This window comes from Archocentrus centrarchus, chromosome 20 (genome assembly GCF_007364275.1).
Source record: "Archocentrus centrarchus isolate MPI-CPG fArcCen1 chromosome 20, fArcCen1, whole genome shotgun sequence".
Lineage (NCBI taxonomy): Eukaryota > Metazoa > Chordata > Actinopteri > Cichliformes > Cichlidae > Archocentrus > Archocentrus centrarchus.
The window spans coordinates 16,168,166-16,188,636 of record NC_044365.1 but is presented as its reverse complement, the minus strand read 5'-3'; the positions used below and the strand labels follow the sequence as shown (position 1 = coordinate 16,188,636).

The following is a 20,471-nucleotide window of genomic DNA, read 5'->3' as shown; positions in this document are numbered from 1 at the left end:
GAACCAGCAAACTAAACAACTGACAACCGAAGAACATAAATCAAAATTTAAAATTTAAAATTATCATATACATTATACTTACAATTTTGCTACAAATTTAAGTGCTAATTGATTTTACAACACTGTCTACAAGGGTCCAATATAGCCCCCCATCCAAAATAAGCTGATGCATTAATTTTGTTGTGTGCAGTAAGTTTAGTATTTTGTATGTTGAAGTTATTTTGGCCCAGATGGAATCACAAGTGCAGGTAAAAAGCAGACCTTTCATATGCTATAAAGCGCTTTATATCCCACATGGTGATGACCCCCTGAAAGTTTACCCAAAATGCACTTTTTGTAATTTTCTGGAGCGAATTACCAGGAACTAACTCAAACATCCAGTGCACCGATGCTTGTTTCTGTTCCACCACATAATAGATGTTAAATTGTAGCTGTGTTAATATTGAAACTATTCTATCCCCTGTGATACTGATGCCTAAAGTTTGTTGTAAAATGAAAACAGATTTTGGCTTTAGATTGTGATACTTGGAGTGGGTGTGCAACTGATTTGGTTTCTGTTTTTAACAGATTCAATTTTTTTTTTTTTTTACAGCCCTGAAAAATTAATGTGGACATCTCCTGCAGGTAAGATGTTATGAGTTCTCAAATATTCTGGAAAAAAAGTGAATTAAACATTTCAACCCACTCTATGTACTTTGATGGTCTGTGACTCTGAAAACATTTGTTGTATCAAAGCAAAAGCTTATTCTGAGGGGGTCAGGTAGGAATTTATTTCAGAACTAGTTGATATATATTTCTGAACAGCCTTGTATATTTGTTGGGTATATTGTATACAGTGTTGTAATGTCTTGTGTTCATAGCCAACAGATGATACATTAGGTTGTAAGTATGGTGTATTGCCCACAGATGAGAAACACATTAAAAACCAACCTTGGCATTGATTTTTCCGAATCTCTTAAACTCTGCTGAAGCATTGGAATGCTGTTCTCCCAAAAGATATTCCCTCACTTGGTGTTTTGATGTTGGTGGCAGTCCAACACGTCCCATAGGTGTTAAATTTGGTTGAAATCTATTAGCTGTGAAAGCCGTAACATATGATTCACATAATTTTTCATAATAATCAAATCATTCAGTGACCCCATGTGCCCTATAAAAGGGAATGCTGTTTTCATGGAAGAGGCCACTCCCAAGGGGATTGAAATGTGTTATCACAGGACAAAAATGAACTTTGCATTTTCAGAAAAACCTGTCCTCTCCAGGGACAAGTGGACCTAACTTGTCCCCTCAGAGGTCAAGTTGTGTCCCCTGCAACATCACAAAGCCACTTGATCCCTTTTTCAAGGTTGAGGGAAGTGCATCCCACAATTCTATCCAATTTAAATTCAAGCCAGGAAGAGGAAAAATTAACTGGGCCACTGAGATGCCCAAAACTTGGCTTTTATCCACCATTGTTTAAAGGTTAAATGTCAGTGCAGCAAATTTTTTTTTTTTCTTGGGGGGTGGGGGGGGGGGGGGGGGGGGGGGGGGGGTGGGCAGTAGCTGCCTTTCTTTCATATCGACTTCATCACTCAACCCCAAATTCTTTCCAACCTACTTTATCCTTCAACAGGGCAGCAGCTGTGATGAGTGAAAAACTTCAAAACCCTGTTCGCTTCCAAGAAAATACCATCATTCAAAAGTATACTCATCACATATTTGCTCACAAGGATATGTCCAAAAGTAGGCAATAAGATGCAACAACTTCAATGAAAAATATAAAGTAATAGGCAATTATATTTTCAGACAGTTTTACATCTGTTATAACTCCAAAACCCTCTTTTTCATACTCAAGTCAGACAGAAACAAGATGGATTTACATTCCACGACAATATGTAGAGAAGTTTTGAACTAAAACAGAGAATGCAAGGAAAGTCTATTAATCTATACAACCTCACATGGATCTTCAGGTGGTCGGAGCCTTTGAAGTAAAATATGAAATATTGTTTTCTCCTGAGAAGACCCTTCTTTCTTGTAACTGAAATCAGAAGGCTGCCATTCATTGATGCAAAACATATCTATTGTTCAGGCTGTAAGCGGCGATCAGGAGCCCAAGCATCTTGTTGCACGCCGGGGCACGTTGCTCAGTGGGTTTTATTGCAGGCAAGTATTCAGGCCTTGACTCTTACACAAGAGTTACAAATCCCTTAGAAAATGTCCAGTAATTATACTTCATGTTGCTCATGTGTAGAACACAGCCAGCAATTTTATCCACCAAAGGGTTGGCTTTCTTGTTGCCAGAATAGTTATGCAGGACTTATGTTGAGAATGAGAACGGTGGGATAGACTGAGTGATACTTCCTGTTTCATGGTGAATCCCCTGTGAAATTTACTGTGGCACCACAGACCAGACACACCATTCATAAACTCAAAACTTTGCAATTTAGATGTCGATGAGACTGACCAACTAAGATGTCGAACTGATTGATTCTTGAGGATTTCTCCAGGAATTCATAGAAACACAAAGCCTGTAATTGGGTGGAATGGCAGTATTTTGTATACTGAGCTCCTTTCAAGGCCAAAACTCTTAAAAAGCATAAGAAGTTTTTTCAGCTTTTGACACAGACTTCCATTCCATCCTCCTTGACCGCTTATCTAACTATGTTGGCCTCACTGGCACTTTATTAGCTGCTTGGAAAACATCAAAAATTGGATGTCAACTAATTTTCTCAAACTGAACTCTTTGTTGTGGCCCCCAAGTCATTGCTCTAGAAAGTGGCCAATCTGTGGATTGATACTCTATCTCACCATAGCTGGAGGTCCGCAACTTGGGTGTCACATCCTGGTCTCCACCTTCTCAATCTGCCTTCTACCACCTAAAGAACATCTCCAAACTCTAGCTAATGCTATCTGACTCTGCAGCTGAAACTCTCATTCATGCCTTCATGACCTCCCACCTGGACTACTGTAATCCTCTTTTTGGCCAGCCCAAAAAACCCTGAACTTGCTGCAGTATGTTCAGAATTCAGGTGCAAGATTTCTCAGCCACACTAAGTCCTGCCATCCCCATCCTTATGTGCCTCCACTCGCTCCTGGTCATGTCTGAGGTCTCTTACAAAATCCTTCTCTTCACCAACAAATCCCTACATGCTCTTGCTTCCCAGTATTTATCTGACCTCCCTAGATTCCATCCTAGATTCTGGGTTCCAAAGCTAAAGGCTTAGTCTCCATCCCTCACACCAGACTGCGGCTCTTTGGGCTCAGAGCCTTCAGTGCTGCTGCCTCCACTCTCTGGAATAGGCTCAAAAGCTTCTCAACTTAGCATTGCTAAGGGCTTTAGATTAAATTGCTCAAATATGGTGACCTGATTAACTTTATGGATTGGGGTTTGTTAAAAATATAAGGCCTGTAAATGGCAATAATTGCACAGTAAATTCAGTTTTCTGTTGGATTTAGGGTATGTCTGCAAAAGTAGTTTTGATCATTTTATGCATGCTAGTCTCTTCACAGGGGACTTCTTAGTGCATGAAAACTGTGACAGGCTGGCCAACACACACTGGAGTTAAAACTTTGTATTTTTTGATGAAACCACCTTAAATTTGCCACAGCAAGGACGCACATTTAAAAAAAATACAAATGCTTCATCATTTAGAATCTTAAAGGTGTTAAGATTAGACTGACATATATGATCTTAACCTGATAATTTTTCAAAAAGGAGTTCATTAAAGTACAAATCCCAGAAAGGCCAAAAATGCCAAACTCTTCGATGCACTGATCTGATATTGGGATCAGATTTTGGTCTAAATCTGACTCAAAAAGATGAATCTGAGCTTTGGTGACAAACAGCCAATCTGTTCGTTTCATTCCTGTTTAGTTCTGTGTCTCCAACACGAGTGGGAAAGCTAATATAGTACAGAGGAAGCTGACAACAAAGATTCAGCAGCTTTCTTTCAGTGTTTACAAAGGTTTTTGACCTAAACACAATCAAGCTGAAATAAGCTCCTACGACTTTGCTGTTGGCTTCTTTGTCTCTCTTGCTCTCATGCTTTGTGTTTGATGAAAACTTGTTGGACAAGATTACATTACATTGTTGTTGTCAAAAAAGCCAAGGCAGACTACAGAAGGAGAATAAAGTCCTATCTGTCCAGCAATAACACACGGGAGGTGTGTTATTGCTGTGTTAGGGCATTCAGAATTTCACAAAGTTCAGAGGCTGTGATGTGACAGCAGGAGACCTGAGTGTGTCACTAGCAGAGGAACTTAACTCTTTCTTTGCTCACTTTGAGACACCTCAGGATCACCCATCTGCTCTGGCCTGGAGCAGATGGGTGGCCAAGCAGTCATCCCAACCAGCCTAAAAAAAGACCACAGTGATGGATGCCAAAAAGGTCATCCATCACCAGCCTAAATGATTACTGCCCTGTGGCCCTCACACCGGTAATCATGAAGTGCTTTGAGAGGCTGGTTCTCCAGCACATCAAAGACCATCTCCCCCAACTTTCAGCACTCACCAGTTTGTATATTGTGCAAACAGATCCACAGAGGACGCCATCGCTGTAGCTCTCCACTCTGTGTTGAGCCACTTGGAGCAGCAGCACAGCTACGCTCGCATGCTCTTTGAGGATTACAGCTCAGCGTTCAACACAATCATACCGGAGATTCTCACCACCAAACTGCACACCCTGGGCCTCCCCCCTCTCACATGTTCCTGGATAAAGGCCTTCTTAACCAACTGGCCCCAGACTGTGAGACTTGGCCTGCATCTCTCCTTCACCTGCACACTGAGCACTGGCTCCCCACAGGGCTGTGTGCTGAGCCCCCTCCTGTACTGCCTCTACACCCATGACTGCAGTCCGGCCCACAATAATAACCTCATCGTCAAATTTGCTGACGACACCACAGTGGTCGGACTCATCTCAAGGGGAGATGAGGCAGCTTACAGAGAGGAGGTCCTGAAGTTGACAGCCTGGTGTTCAGAGAACAACCTGGCACTGAACACCATGAAAACCAAAGTAATCATCATCGATTTCAGGAAACACAGGACTGACCCAGCCCCCCTCTACATCAATGGCGAGCATGTGGAGAGGGTCCACACCTTCAGGTTTCTCAGTGTCCTCATCTCTGCTGATCTCTCTTGGTCAGATAACATCACAGCTGTTATCAAGAAGGCTCAGCAGCGACTTCACTTCCTGAGGGTCCTCAGGAAGAAAAGCTTGAACTCAAACCTGCTGCTGACCTTCTACCGCTCATCCATTAAGAGCCTGCTGACGTACTGTATCACAGTATGGTACGGCAGCTGCACTGAGGCAGACAGGGTGAAGCTTCAGAGGGTAGTCAAGACAACACAAAGAATCGTTGGCTGCCCTCTCCCCTCCCTGATGGACATCTACACCTCCCGCTGCATCAGCAGAGCCAGAAACATCATCAAGGACAGCTCACACCCTGGCTTTGAACTGTTTGACCTGCTGCCCTCTGGCAGGAGCTACAGGAACATCAAAGCCAGAACAAACAGACTCAGGAACAGCTTCTTCGCCAGAGCAATCACCACCCTGAACTCACACACTCACCCACTGTAACTGTGCAATACCCACATCTCTGTGCAATATTATATTATTCATACTGAACTATCACTCCTATATTGTGTAATATCCAATATTCATTCACCATCTTCATCATTATATGTATACACTTATTTTATTTTTTTTACAATGTATATATTTTTATACATTCTCTTATTTTCTGTATTTTTAATACATTTTATTTTCTGTATATATTTTTATACATTTTATTTTCTGTATATTTTTAAATTATATATTATTATTATTTTTATTTTAGAAAGTTTGACTTTCTATTGCATGGCACTGAACAGGAGTGGCCCTCCAATCTCATTGTACATCCTGTATAATGACAATAAAGACATTCTATCTATCTATCTATCTATCTATCTATCTATCTATCTATCTATCTATCTATCTATCTATCTATCTATCTATCTATCTATCTATCTATCTATCTATCTATCTATCTATCTATCTATCTATCTCAGTTCATATTATTTCACGTCTCACCAAGTGTGATGCTTGTGTGTGTGTGAGGGGCAGTAAAAGAAGCTGCACTCAGTCTGAAAGTGGGTATCAAAGAAACTAGTGTAACTGTAAAATAACAATGACTCCCAGTCCCTTCATCACAGAAAGGAATACAGCTTATTAATTGAATTTTCAGATTGGTTGTTAGTATCAGCATAGGCAGATATTTGAGGCCAAGTATTAGTGCTGTTCTGAAACTGGAGAAAATTGGATAGGAGCATCTCTAGCCGAAATAGTTCAGTAAATTCAAAGTGCCCTGTGGGTTTTAGGTTTTTTTGTAAGTCTTGAGGTGTTATGCATGTAGGCGCATTAATATAGTGCCAGGGCTACACATGACCTCTTAAGTACATCTGAACCCCTGCTCCTTAAAAAAATGCAATTAACTTTGGATACTAATAATAAACACGGCTGTCTCAGGAGGTTGCTGCTCTGGGCCCCAAAATCATAAAGATTTAATATAAGCAATGAAATCTTTGGTTCAGATTAGCCTCCATAAACTCTCCATCAAAGTCCAGCTGCATGTTTTAGAACATGATCTCCGGTCATGTCAAAGGCATTTCTTCTCACAGTAAAACTCGGAGCAGAGATCTATACCAAAGATATGAGCGCTCACAATAAACTATAGAAGCCTATCTGTGTTTTCTCAGCGCAGAAATGAAACAATAATCCCTGCAGCAGCAATTCAAAGAGGGAAAAGCTCTTGTTCTTCAGGCCCGGCCCGGCCCCGCCTCCTCCGCCTCCTCCTCCTCCGGCTTGCAGGGGACAGAGAGGGTAGAAGTTAAGGAGTCAGCTCTCTGCCATTGTTCTTGTTCTGGAAGTCTGCGAACAGGACGGGCGGCGCTGGTCGGGTACCGGACGGCAGTCTGTCGTTATGACGGGCTCCGGTCCGAAGCTCGGGGTTCTGCTGCTGGTGGCGGTTCTGCTGCAGACCGTGGTCGTCACCATCACCGTGCTGCACTTCACAACGGCTCTGAACTCGGTAAGGAAGAATTCAAAGTTCGGACGGAAGAGGCAGAGACGCGCGGAGGCTTTTACGCATGGCCGTGCATTGCGCACAGCGAGGCGGCGGCGAAGCTGTGCGAGGTTTTGGTGCAGCCACATGTTACTTAATATTATTGTTGCCCGTGAACGCTTCATTGTAATTACTGCAGACATTTAATGCGTACTTGAGTGGTGACAGGTTCTGGAGCAAATTACTTTAATTAGTTTTTTGCGCTCTGGTTTTGCTTCTGCGCTCCACAGCACATTTAGTCCACGTCTAATTTATTTTTCTTTTTTACACAATGTAATGCAGGCCACACACGCTGCTTTCAGGTCAGGTTTGCACAATGCAATTTCACGCAAACTCACACACCTTGTTTTCCTCTGCAGCTATAAACGCAGAAACAGTGAACAAGGAAGTTAAAACAAAACCAAAAAAATACAGGAGAGGTGGCCTGCAGCAAATTTTTATGATCATCTGTGACTGTCAGGAAGAGTTTTTACAGAAATGCGTTCGTGTGTGTCTGAGTGTGTGTGAGTGTGAATATGTGCTGCACTTACTGTACTTGTTTTGGTGAAGCCAGAGTCCGCTCAGATGAACTCATTCCAATACAACTCTCGGCCTGTGTTTACAATAATCAATCATTAACCCAGATGAGATGCAGCAGCAATATGTGGGAAATAAAACTTAAACAGATGAGAACAAAGAAAAGGGATGCATGCCAGGAAATTATGATGACTCAGGTTTTAGAGCCAGCTCTTTAGACAGTAATTGTTTTAGTGTGGACAGTGGCTATTTTTCTCCAAAAAGAGCAGGAAAGATTGGTGTAATAAAGTTAATATCAGCCTGCAAAATTCTGTTTTGTTTTGTTTTTTTTTTAAGTACACAAACCTTGAAAATAACTTTTGGTTTTGCTGGCAAAGAAAAGAAAGTCAGAGGCACTGTCAAGTGTGTCAGGAATGGTTGACGGGAAACTAAAAGAGACGTTGCTCCACTTGTTTGATGCTGTTCCTGAAACTTTCACTTCTCACAGATGAAAGAGACTTTTGCCAGGAGCAGTGTCTCCTGCCTGACAGGCGCTGACCTGCAGAGCGTCACGGCCGTGCGAGGGGATCCATGCTGGCAGGTCACTCAGCAGCTTCACCTCCTCATCGAGAAGGTACAGTATCATCCGCGCATGAAGACTCATTGGAATGAAATGGAATTAAATCAGATTAAACTGCTTAAAAACTTTGCCTGCTTTGCCCCTAAAATACGATTTAACAGTAAAACGGGGGGGGGGGGGCTCTCTCACTTTGAGCCTGTCCTGCAACAACAGCAGCAAAGGCAACTTCTCTGGAAGTTTTTGATTTGCATTGAACTTTTCTAATTATGAGTTAGGTTTGAAAAAGCAAATAGATCATGTCATCGCAGATTGTAAAGATTGAAATATTTATCAGAATTCACTAATGACCAAAGCATGCAACAGCTAACATATGAAAATAATTTCATTATTGTAGAAGAAAATTATGAAAATGAATTTTGGATAGCAGGTGGTATTAGTTAGGCTAAAATAAAGGAGGTATAAAAAACAGACTGAACATCTCATTTCCTGCATTTGAAAACTGACCTCACAGTTGGCTACAACAAAACAAGACAAACAGGACAATAACAATACAACAATAATTCATTTTAATAAATGAATTATTGTAAAAGTTTGTCGCACCATCCACATCTGCCTGCTCTTCAGCTGGACAGTTTTTTTTCTCTTTATCCCCAAAATTAACTACATGAAGAATAAGCCAGCGGCATCATTAACATTACTCAGAGTGCTGACACAAACAGCATCTCAACATGCTGAATATACTCCATATTTATTCACACTACGGACACAGTAAGCCAAGAAAACGGAAAAAAAATACACTTGGAAGGAGCAGAGAGCTGCGTCTGCTACCACACTGCTCAGACCTCTCCTGTTCATGTGTGCAACAACTTGATTGGCTGTTAACTTCTCATTATAGCTCTTTGGGTGGGGCAGGGATGGGAGAAGTCTCCCAGAGGCTTCAGTTCAGGATTGAGTGCCGTCTCCACTCTTCATATGTCTCTGGTGTCATCTGTTGGTTTTTAAAGCTGAAGCCTTAGTGAGAGCACTTTGGCTGAAGTGGAGAGCAAACTTTGTTAGCGAGCTGCAGCCATAGACTGTATGGTTGTAATGCACAGATATGTGGTGATTAAAGTTAAGACACGGTAATAAAATACAAGAATTTCATTCAGTAAAACAGAAGCACGGACTTCCTGGAAAGCCTGTCTGTACAGTTAAACGCACAGAAAGACATTTTGCTTATAAGATTATTTTAATTGGAAATTCTCCAAAAGACACCAACGCCACAAATTAGCAGAAGTGACGCCTGCTAGACAGCTACAGGCTACAGTTACCTGTCACTCAAAGGGAGCACGCCCCCAACCTTAAGCCCCAACTAAGTTTAAAAAAAACAAAAAAAAACAAACTTCAGATCTTGTACAGTTATTATTGTATTTTATTTTTATTTTTATTTTATTTACACATTTATTTCTGGTGTAAAGGTATATATGCTACCATGGGAGTCTGTGGGGGGATTGATCTGCTTTAGAAGCCAGCCTCATGTTGCTATTAGAGGATCTGCAGCTTTTTGGTGCTTCAGAGCTGTGTTTGCATTTCAGCTACGGAGCTTTCCGCTCAGTAAAACCTGAAAATGAGCTGTGCATATCAGCTTCAGTCCATCGCTATTAATGACTCAAATGATTTGGCCAGCTGCTGAGATTTCAAAACTTAATTTCCCCTTCACTGCACTGCATCAAAAACTCCCCACCCACAGGGTTTGGAGACATTACTAACCTCCTCCTACACTCCTCCCAGCTGCGAAGGCTTAAAATGCTTACAACGCAAATGCTGAAGAAGGTTTATTGTTATTTTTATTCATCTGTCCCTTATTTAATCAAACTTTACACAGCAGGGAGTTTTCCTCTTCATGATAAACATAAGAGGGGAGCCACAGGAGCAGGACTGAGAACCAAGACTTCAGTTCAACAGAGCTCTATTGTTATCCAAAAACTATTAATTTGCTGTTTGTTCTTCCTTTTTTTGTCTTCATGGGATTCACTGGCAGAAAGAAGACTAAAGAATAAAGCCAGTGTTATCTCTTAAACTCCAAAAAGGGTCATTATTATTATCATTATTAGGAGCTTCCTGTGGATATTCACAGACAAAAAAAAAAAAGAAGCTGAAATGATCCAAATCACTGCCTGCGGATGCACAATGAGCTCCTTCATAGCTGGAGATGTGATGTGATCCTGTGTGGTTTAATCAGCACAGGAATGCATTTACCTTCCCAACACACACACACACACACACACACACACACACACACACACACACACACACACACACACACACACACACACACACACACACACACACACACACACCAAACATATTGATTTTCTTTTGCTTGCTATTTGTGCACATTGTTTGTTTTTGTTCCCTTCTCTCTCCTCTTCCTCCTCCTCCGACTTTGCTGCTCTGCATAATACTGCCGGTTGATTACATTTAGTTCAGAGTATAAACAGTACAGAGTCAGTTTGATTCAGGACACTGGTTTGGGTTTTTAAACTCAATAAAGGATCTGAATTTACATGAACATGCCCTTCAAAATCCTGTACAGACACTTCTATCTCTTAGGAAAATGTCTATAAAAATTCATTTGCAGATATGTGCAGGGTAAGCATCTTAAATTTGTTGCTGTCATATGATACTGACAGCTTCAAACCAACACTATGAGGTACTATTGACCATATTAGTGCTGAGATTTCGACTTGAAGGTAGCATTCAGTTAAATTTGTGAACTTACTACAATGTATCCATTTTATTAAACTCACTGGCTACTTTGTTAGGTACATCTGTTCAGCTGCTTGTTAACAGAGATATCTAATCAGCCAATCACATGGCCGCAACTTAAGGCATATTTCACACGAGTTGGACAACAACTGATGAGTCTAAATTGGATGGATGGGTCAGAATTTGGTGTATTTGGTGGTGTTTGTTCTGTTGTTTGTTTGTCTTCTTTTTGGATGGGTGTTCTGGAACTTTTAATTTTCCTGATGGAATTCTCCCAAGGGATTAATAAAGTTTAAATCTATCTATCTAAATAACAGGAAAATGTGCTGAACCTATCCAGTGCCAAATTTCTTTTAAAATTATGTATTAAACTATTTCTAATCTCCAAGACTTATCTCAGCATTCTTTTTGAATTTTTAAACAAGTTTTTGTTTAATCACATTTCTGCAGCTGAACTAAAGAGTCTATCCAGAGTCATCACAGAGGAAATGGCTTTCATTGGTTTGGTCGTAGTTTCCAATTAATTGGCAAAAGAAATGAAAAACATGAGGAAATGGGAGCGGGGTCAATTTCCAGGAAGGAATCTGTTGCCAACGTTAACATGAAGGCCCCTTTTTATTCACAGGAGTCTACTTCCTGATCTGATGTCAGCACATTTTCAGGGTCAAAGTTAGATAAGAGGCTGCTCGGCAGGTCTGTGGTATGAGCTGATGGCCCTGCTCGGCAGATAATGTGGTGCATGGTGCATCTTACTTAACGTGTTTTTCATATAATCTGTTTTTATGTGTGTGTATGGTGATTGCATGAATGCATCAAAGATTGTTGCATTCCCAAATAAATGCTTTCCACTGTTTTTCCTGCAGTCTCTGTCTCAGCAGTATCAGAAGCAGATTTCATCAGCGGTGAGAGGTGAGAAAACAAATCCAGTCTGACCTTTAATCTACTAAATATTGATAATATCCTCCGATAAGGTCTTTCTGGATATGTCTGTGTAATTTTCCACCCTTTCCTCCTTGTTAGATGAAGTATCTCGGGTGCTGCCCTCACTTGTGATGGACGACAAGACTTCGCCTCGCCCCAAGGTTGCGGCTCATGTCACGGGCAGCTTCGTGCCCAAACTGGAGCGAGCAGGAGGAGGTGAGTCCTGCTGGGGGGGGGCAAAGTCTAAGCAGCCTGCACAGGATAATCTTTGAATTTAACGATGACCTCTGTATTTTTATTCTTGGACTCTTATTAGAGTAGCTTTGCATGATCTACAGTTCAAAATAATCCCTATTTATCTCATGCTGGGCAGCCCCTCAGTTCCTCCTCTTGCTGAAACAAGCTGTTTGGTCTTTTAAGCCAACTTTCTTCTGATTGGATGCCCCTCACAAACAAATGTGGACAGCAGTTGGGTGGGGATTCTGGGATATTCCCTCTCCCTGACACCGTACAGATTCATGAGTAGAACAAACTGCTGAAACTAAGAGTTTTTGGCCTCTGAAAGATTACGTTCACATATCCTGACCTCATTATTAGACCTTGGTGCAGTCCCTCAGTTCATCATCTCTCTGAAACAAGATGTTGAACTCCTCCACCCCTAAAATCAGCTTTCATCACATTTGATTGCATAACAAAACCAAATCTTTTCCACTTGCAGCTCCAGTCTTTGCTGGGCGGCGAGTTTATGGCCAGAAGATCTCGTGGTGGGAAGGCCGGAAGGGGCTGGCCTTCCTTCAGGACGTCCAGCTGGTGGAAGGGGAGCTGGTGGTGTCGCAGCCCGGCCTCTACTACGTCTACGCCCAGACCTACTTCAGACACAGCCACTTGGAGGAGGACGGAGAGGACAGCGAGGAGGTGGAGGACAGGGGGAAGCCTCTGCTGCAGTACGTCTATAAGAAGGTGAGAGACACTTTTGTAAACTGAAATCACTTTTTGCTCTTTCACTTGTCTGATTATTGTAAATATTTGGTTTGACCTGTATTTATACATCAGTCAGACTAAACAGAATTCCTCCTGCCTGAATCAAATCCAGCTTGTCTTGACCTGTCAGCACAAACAGGCACGTTTATTTGTAACCTTTCAGTATCTGTTGAGTTACTGGGCGGGGCTGGGTATTAGAATGGCATCTGACTAATAAAATATGATGACTAATAAGAATCCAGGCCTGGTTTCTGCTTTATCAGCTAAAACTTAATCCATAAAAGACTTGTTACAACTGGTGAATTACGTCAAATTGAAAAAAATATGTCATTTATTGTAACTTTTATACTAAAGGATGATGATTTAAGGGGAACTGTTAATTTCTGCCAAGTCAGAGATCTGAAGCATTGTTCAATTTTAGAGATTTCTTACTGACAAGGGAATTACAGATGGCCTCTCATAACAAACCAAATTCAGGAGGTTGGATGGAGGAGCTGCGCTGATGCTTCTCCTTTATTTATGACTGTCATTATTCTGTGTAATTACCGGCTGACTGCAGACGGGGAAAACCTTAATGGCACAATTTCTTGGGCTGTTTATCATCTGTTTGTCAGCGGATTCTTAAATGTGAATGTCGGACTCTGATGTTTGCTGGCCCAGTTGCTGCAGTGACTGTAACTAGTCGCTCACCAGGCAAGCTTTGGCTAAACAGAGCTTTGATTAGCAGTTAGCATTAGTCAAGTTAGCTGCCTCAACTATCAACCGACCAGCGTCCGCTTGATTTTGATGTTAAAGGACCAAGAGAAAAGCTCTGGAGCTGAAAAATATAGCCAGTCTGCAGTTCCTCTAATGTCCACTAGAGGCAGCTTCCAAAATGTGAGTCCATCCCCATGACTTTCATGTTAAAATGTCCATCTTTACTGCAAAAATAAACATGTTTACAGCTTGATACAAAAAACTGTTTTAGTTCTAACAGATAATTAAACCCTCAAAATAACTTTTGACCTCTTTGGGTGGTTCCCCCTCAAAAACAGAGGTGAATTTATTTATAACATATTAATTTTGAATACCAGAAAGGCTTAAATTTAGGGGCACGGCTGCTTTGATGTCTGTACCAACCTGAATTCCTCCATGAATTCAAACACTGTTTGCAGTGTTGTGGTATGACTGGAGTCTTTTTAATTGACTGTGTAGTACAGACTGTCAAAGAAGTCTGTACTTCAGTTTTTGTTAGTACTTTATTAGTCTGTTATTGAATTAGTAGGTATAACCCAGCCATGAAGGAGCCATGAGCCAGTTTACTCCTAGTGCTGGTCCCAACCCCGGAGCATCCAGGGTAAAATCTTAGCCAAGTTGAACATCAAGAATGAGATTTCCATACTGGATCCATCAGTACCCGGGTGTTAACCACAACTGCCTCCAATGCTGCTGGTCAGCAGGATGCCAGTGGAAACTGTGCTACTGTCAGCTTAAGAGAAAGGAAGAGGAAAGAGGGAAGGAGTGTTAGGAGGCAGTGAGAGAGCAGGAAATTGCAGGAGTGTGGATGAAGTCAGAGAGGTGAGGTTGAGGTGGTTTGGACATGTGCAGAAGAAGGATAGTGGATATATAGGAAGAAGGATGCTGAATATGGAGCTGCCGGGCAGGAGGAAAAGAGGAAGACCACTGAGAAGATTTATGAGGACGTGCAGAGGGTGGGTGTGACAGAGGAGGATGCTGGGGATGTGGTGAGATGGAGGCTGCAGTGACCCTTAAAGGGAGCAACTGAAAGAAGAAGAAGATCAGGTGGCCAAAATGTTAATAATAAGCAATGTGGTGGCTGTATACATCATTTATATACAGTCTTACTGAATGAGGGGCTGAATGAGGGGCTGCAGAAGTGGCCGTCTCGAACATAATTTCATCATCATGTGAAATGATTCACGGGCAGCAGCGCTGGCACTTTAAAGTCCAGCTTTTCTCAGCTCTTTAGCTCCAGCAGATCAGGTCAGTTTGACAGCCCATAATCTCACACCTTTCAAAGCAAATGAAAACTGAAGTGTGTGTGTGTGTGTGTGTGTGTGCGTGTGTGTGTGTGTGTGTGTGTGTGTGTGTGTGTGTGTGTGTGTGTGTGTGTGTGTGTGTGTGTGTGTGTGTGTGTGAGAATGCTGTCTTACCCCTAAAAATGTTGAGGTGTTGATTTGTTAATATGAAATGGTTTTAGTGATGGGTAACCATTTCCAGATCTGACTGACACCACATGAGGAGATGTATGAAGAGAAACAGTCACAGAGAAGCAAAGTCCTGCCAAACAATTCAGGTCGGGCCTCATGGAACACATCAAGCACATGGATCAGGTTCTTCGTGGTGTTTTGGTTTGCTTTTCCGAGCTGAGATTCTAATTGAAGTGGATTTGTTTTGTCCCGCAAAAGGCAGATTCTTGGATCAGAGCAAGACTTAGAAACTTGTAAACATGTCCAGAGAAAGCTTTTGTTTAATAGACAAAATCTGGGAGACTTTTGATCATAAACAATGACAACTCGCTGACAGCTGATTGTTTCTCCTGAATCTGTGGTGGAGGTACAAACGTGTGAATTTCTGCCTTTATGTCACCTTTGGAAAAACGCAGTTCTCATATATCACGTTTCTCTCACCTGCTCTTCTCCCAACAGGTGAGCTCCTACCCAGCTCCCATCCTGCTGATGAAAACAAGCCGGACTTCCTGTTGGTCCCGGGGCTCCCAGTACTCTCTGCACTCCGCCCACCAGGGGGGGCTGTTCCCGCTCAGCACTGGCGATCGCTTATTTGTCACGGTGACCAATGCATCTGCTGTGGACATGGACGAGGAGACCAGCTTCTTTGGTGCATTTCTCATCAGCTAGAGTATCAGGTGCTGGACAGGGGATCGTGAGTTTGCAGGATGAAATGCCTTAGAGGCTCTGCCGTGCTGTAATGACAAACGTGGCAGCACTTAGACTTCTCCTAGAGTTTAAAACTGTAAAAGTGAGTCACGGAGAACAACAGTGCTTCTGTGGGGGGAGAAGACAGTGATGTGGCTGTGCATCAGAGCTAATCAAGCCAAACAAACTTTTGTATTTGAGTGTCTTAAAGTGAGTGTGGACTGGACTTTGCAAAGATTTTCTGCAAACAGCTCTTTAAAAGGAATCGTGGGGGTTAATACACCCAACAACCGAACATTTTGTCTACATGATACTTTGGCATAACTGAACTTGGACTACAAAATTGCTGCGAGAAAAAAAAAATGGCAGATTCACGAGATTGTTAGCTGGAAGTCCATGACCTTGTTTAGCAGTTCCACAGCAAGTACTGTGAGGCAATAGACAAGAAAACGTAACAGGGAATAGAGAAAACTGAACAGACTGAAAAATATGACCCAAAAAGAATATAAAGATATCTACACAGCACCGGGAGAGAATAAACTTAAATTTTCTGCACTCCTACATGCTCAAAGTACACAAAAAAGTGTATTTAATGGCTAAAAAAGTGGATTTTGCATGATATGTCTCCTTTACGGTAGAAGTACTCTCAAATTTTAAGGATATGCAAGTTTAATTTCCAGCTAGACTAGACATCTAACACCTGCCTGCCTAATTTGTAGTTCTTCCCACTGAGCACTAGACCCAGTATCCAGGCTGTGGATATGTCTCATATAGTTGTTAGATCTTTAGCTAAATGTAGACCATCTATTTGGCACACAGGTAAACGGTCTGTGTGAGAGCAAAAGGAGGATTTCATTTGATAAAGCACAATTCCTGAATGGATCCACTGGCTATACTGGAACACCCCAAAAAATGACAGTTGTTCCCAAAGGCAGCAGCCCAGCTCATAGGGCCTCAGATGTAGAAATCATGTATAAAAGGGCATGCCGTTTGGTTGCTCACATTTCTCTCCATTTTTTTGTATCTGTTTTCCACCAGTATGGTTCCAGTCTAGAACGGTTTCTAAACATTTCCACGTCTGATCCCACAAATCTGGGTCCAAAGTCAGAACTGTTGATCTCAGTGATGATTAATTTTGAAACTGTCTGTGTTGGCTGGACAGGCTTCAAGTGCATCACACACACAAAAAAAAAAATCAAACCTTTAACCTTTAACAGTTAAAGCTTTAAGGTCTTTGGACTGAGGGAGCAAACTGGACCGTCTGGAGAACCACGCAGGCACAGGGAGAATGTGAGAACGCCACATAGAAAGACCCCACCTGGCCACGAGATTCAAATCAAGGAACCGTCTTGCTTTGTGGCAACAATGCTAAACACCCGGCTCAGACACACACACACCTGCCACATGCAAAGAAACACAAGTAATACCAGCTGCAGTCATTTTCACAAAAAACTCTGGTCTGCCATTAAGAAATGTTTGTATAAACCTTAATTTGAATCCACACATAAATTTCAGTTGTAAATATTGTTCTATAATTAAATTTTTTTTTTTCTAATAATCATTTAACTATTGAGTCTGGAGCTCCCGGTGGACTCTCTGCTCTTGATTTTCCCGCAGTTGGATGACAAACATGTGGGTCAGAGTATGAACCTCAGAGATGATTTACCGCCCTTCAGACACACTTCAGATTCTGGCGGATCGCGTTGACAGTCCTATTGGGAATATAAAATAGGGCTGCTTATGGACCATACTTTGTGGTGCACTTCTGTCTGCAGCAGGACCGCAGTCTCTCTCTCTCTGCTGTCAGACTTCCAGCACGTTGGCTCATCCACTCTGGTCTTTCTCCAAGAGGTGCATTAAATGCTCCTTTACAGTTGGTATTCATGCTATGTTGGATTAAATGCAGATGTGACTCACAGACTCGGGAAAATGATCTGCATCTAAACAGCAAAAATGTGTTTTTTTTCTTGTCTCTGTAGCTCCGTTGCTTCCCACGTTTATGTAGTGAACACTGCAGCAGATGCTTTCCAAGGTCATTCAAATTAAAAAACCCATTTTCACACATGCTCTGCAGCCCTGAACCTTCCTAGACATAACCATAGGTGCATGATGGAAAACAAATGTTTGAGGCAGTCAAATAGGACTCTAACCTGATTTAACCTCCAGGCTCCCTTGTATAAAGTCCCAGTGATGTTGCTGCGAGAGTATTTTTTAATTTAGCAGCTATTATTTGGTACACCGCTAATGATGGAACACCAACAAGGAAGGAATTTGAAAAAAAGTTTATTGAAAAAAAGTCCAAAAGCCTTAAAAGTGCTAAGACATGAAAGCAGAATAGAGTAAATAAGGTGATAAGGTGCTGATCAAACAAACAGTTTGTTTGAATTTATACGTTTTTTTTCCTCCAGTTTCTGGTTGTTTTAAGCAGCTGGCCTTAAATTTCACTCTTAGTAGAATTAAAAATAAAATCTTAATTCTTGAACTGCAGGAAGCCCGGAAAAGTGGCATCTTTTAATCTAGAGACTTACTAAGGTGAATATTCCAAATATACCCCGTAAAATGTTACCATCATCGGCTTACAAAGGCTGAAGGACGCAGCTGAATGCACCACACTACATCAAGTGATGAAACTCTGCACGATGAATACTTTTCATCTGGTTATAAATACTGTGTCGAGTCTCCTCATTAAAGATGTTACATTCACTGATGGAGGCAGCAACATTCACTGTATTACTCATGTAAATAAAAGCAAAAATGTGGCTTCATGTTCATGTTGGGGTTTATTAATTGTGAAGTGGATGCGTTACAAATCAGTCCATTATCCTTTTCACTCCGGATCAGAACCTGTCCCGTACCTCACGTTCAGCCTGCAGGTGCAAACATCCACCTGTGCGCAGTCCTCTTTGTCCACTTCAGTTTACGCGCAGGAAACGCATCAAAAATGGACGCTCATCAGGTTGTTAAGAATCCAGTTCTTTACCAGACAGATTAAAACTGAATGTGAATGTAAATAATCCAATGTTTGTGGGTGTAAATATGTGAAATAAAGACTTAATAAAAAGCTCTTCGAGTTGTTGACTATCGTACACGAGAGTCCGTTTGAGGGGGATCCAGAGACCAGAAACACGCGTGAGGTCCAAAGTAATCAAAAGCCGAGGTAGGCAAACTGTGCGAGTCCAGAAAGGCAGCTCTTAATAAAGTCTCGGAAACATCTGGTAAATGGACTAGCATTTATATAGTGTTTTTCTCCTCGGAACTCGGTGCTTTCATAAAACACGTGTTTGTTTTGTGTTTACGTATAAAATATTTATTGACTATAAATTACAAATCCTTTTATGGTAAAAGTAACCCACTGCAATGCAAACACAGCGACGTCAGTCCTCCGCGCTGGGACCACGAAGATGCGTGCACATGATTTGAATTTGCATGTTTTGAACGTGGGCAAAGCTCTTATATTAAAGTCCTGGAGGTTATAAATTAAATTATAAATCTAAACAGATGACACAAAAATAGCCCGACCTCAGATGGAGTCATCTAATTATGACTGTGTTCTCAGCAGGGACAAAATGATCTGAGAAAAGTTGGGAGTGATTATTTGAAGGTTTAAAAGCCTCACGACATCACAGTCCATGCCCTGCTATCGTCTGGTGCGTCACTTTTATATTTATTTTACATAAACAAGACACTCCTACCATAAACTGGTGCAAAAAAACAAACAAAAAAAACAAATATCACCTGAAAGAAGGAAACGAGGTGCTTCATGATTATGAAATAACCTCCTGCTAAAGGAGGCCCTCGAAGGGTTGAATGATGTTTAAAGAATCTGATTGGATAATTGAACACAGGTGGTACTGATAAGGGCGGGGCAGAGAATTCCAAAGTGAAACTCACAGGTGTACAGAGAGACAGCAAATAAAACAGGAAACTGAAACCTGTCTCACTTATTAAGGTCGTATTTCTGATTGTGGACAAGAGTGACAAAAACGAGTATTTCACTCATTTTTCAGTTGTACATTACCTACAAATGAATGCAGACTAAATCATTAAGGAATCTCAGAATTTACACATGAAACATGAATCTATAAACATGCTAAAAACGTTAATATGTCTGTTTTCACAAACTAGATTAAAAACAGATTTTAATGTGATATTTTAAGGGCAATTCCTGATTGTTAAAATGATGCACACGTCTGTTTTGTCTTGTTTTTGTAAAACCTTTTTTTTTTTAACTTTAAAGTATGTATTGTAACTTCCCCTTTTAACACCAGACAACTCATTAGAGAGGGAAACATGGCAGCTAAAAGGATCCTGAATTTAAATCCAGGGAAGTGAAAAAGAATTCAGTAATATTATGCTCAGTATGAGAAATAACTGCTGCACTGCAAATACAATCACAACAGTCTGTGAACAGAAGAAGACCCCGATTTTATACCAAGTACATTCAACACTGCCTTTAATAACTTCAAATCATTCTAATTATTTCTAATTATAATAGAAGCTCACGTTTTAAATGCTGGCAGAACTGTAGCTAAAGCAATGAACTACCTGTTCTTTTTATGCCAATTTAAATAAATTAAATAAAATCTAGTTACAATGTTACTTTTTAAAATATTTACATATAACACAGGTGTTTAAATAGCCTCAAATTTATATTGGGGAAATCTCCCATTGGCCTGAACCTAGATGAGAATTATTTATTCACAGCTGTAACAACATGAAGAAAATACCTAAAGGGTGGGGAAAAAGCTGAACCTGCTGAGCTAATTACATTTAAGAAATGATATGAGAAATACGAT

The 20,471-nt window shown here is 41.2% G+C and overlaps 1 protein-coding gene across 1 annotated transcript; it reads left to right on the top strand.

Moving 5' to 3' along the window:
* The first annotated feature begins 6,839 nt into the window (after window positions 1–6,839).
* Window positions 6,840–18,761, top strand: LOC115799901 (tumor necrosis factor ligand superfamily member 10-like). The gene is made up of 6 exons (XM_030757197.1): window positions 6,840–7,041; window positions 8,078–8,203; window positions 11,761–11,806; window positions 11,918–12,034; window positions 12,537–12,778; window positions 15,448–18,761. The coding sequence occupies exons 1-6, from the start codon at window positions 6,934–6,936 to the stop codon at window positions 15,655–15,657; spliced, it is 849 nt and encodes a 282-aa protein (XP_030613057.1). The 5' UTR covers window positions 6,840–6,933; the 3' UTR covers window positions 15,658–18,761.
* The last annotated feature ends 1,710 nt before the right edge of the window (window positions 18,762–20,471 follow it).

Bases quoted from the DNA above. Each gene is read 5' to 3' on its own strand.
- LOC115799901 (XM_030757197.1), top strand. From the start codon at position 6,934: ATGACGGGCTCCGGTCCGAAGCTCGGGGTTCTGCTGCTGGTGGCGGTT. The intron at 7,042-8,077 runs GTAAGGAAGAAT...CACTTCTCACAG, and splicing joins TCACAACGGCTCTGAACTCG to ATGAAAGAGACTTTTGCCAG. The intron at 8,204-11,760 runs GTACAGTATCAT...TTTTTCCTGCAG, and splicing joins TTCACCTCCTCATCGAGAAG to TCTCTGTCTCAGCAGTATCA.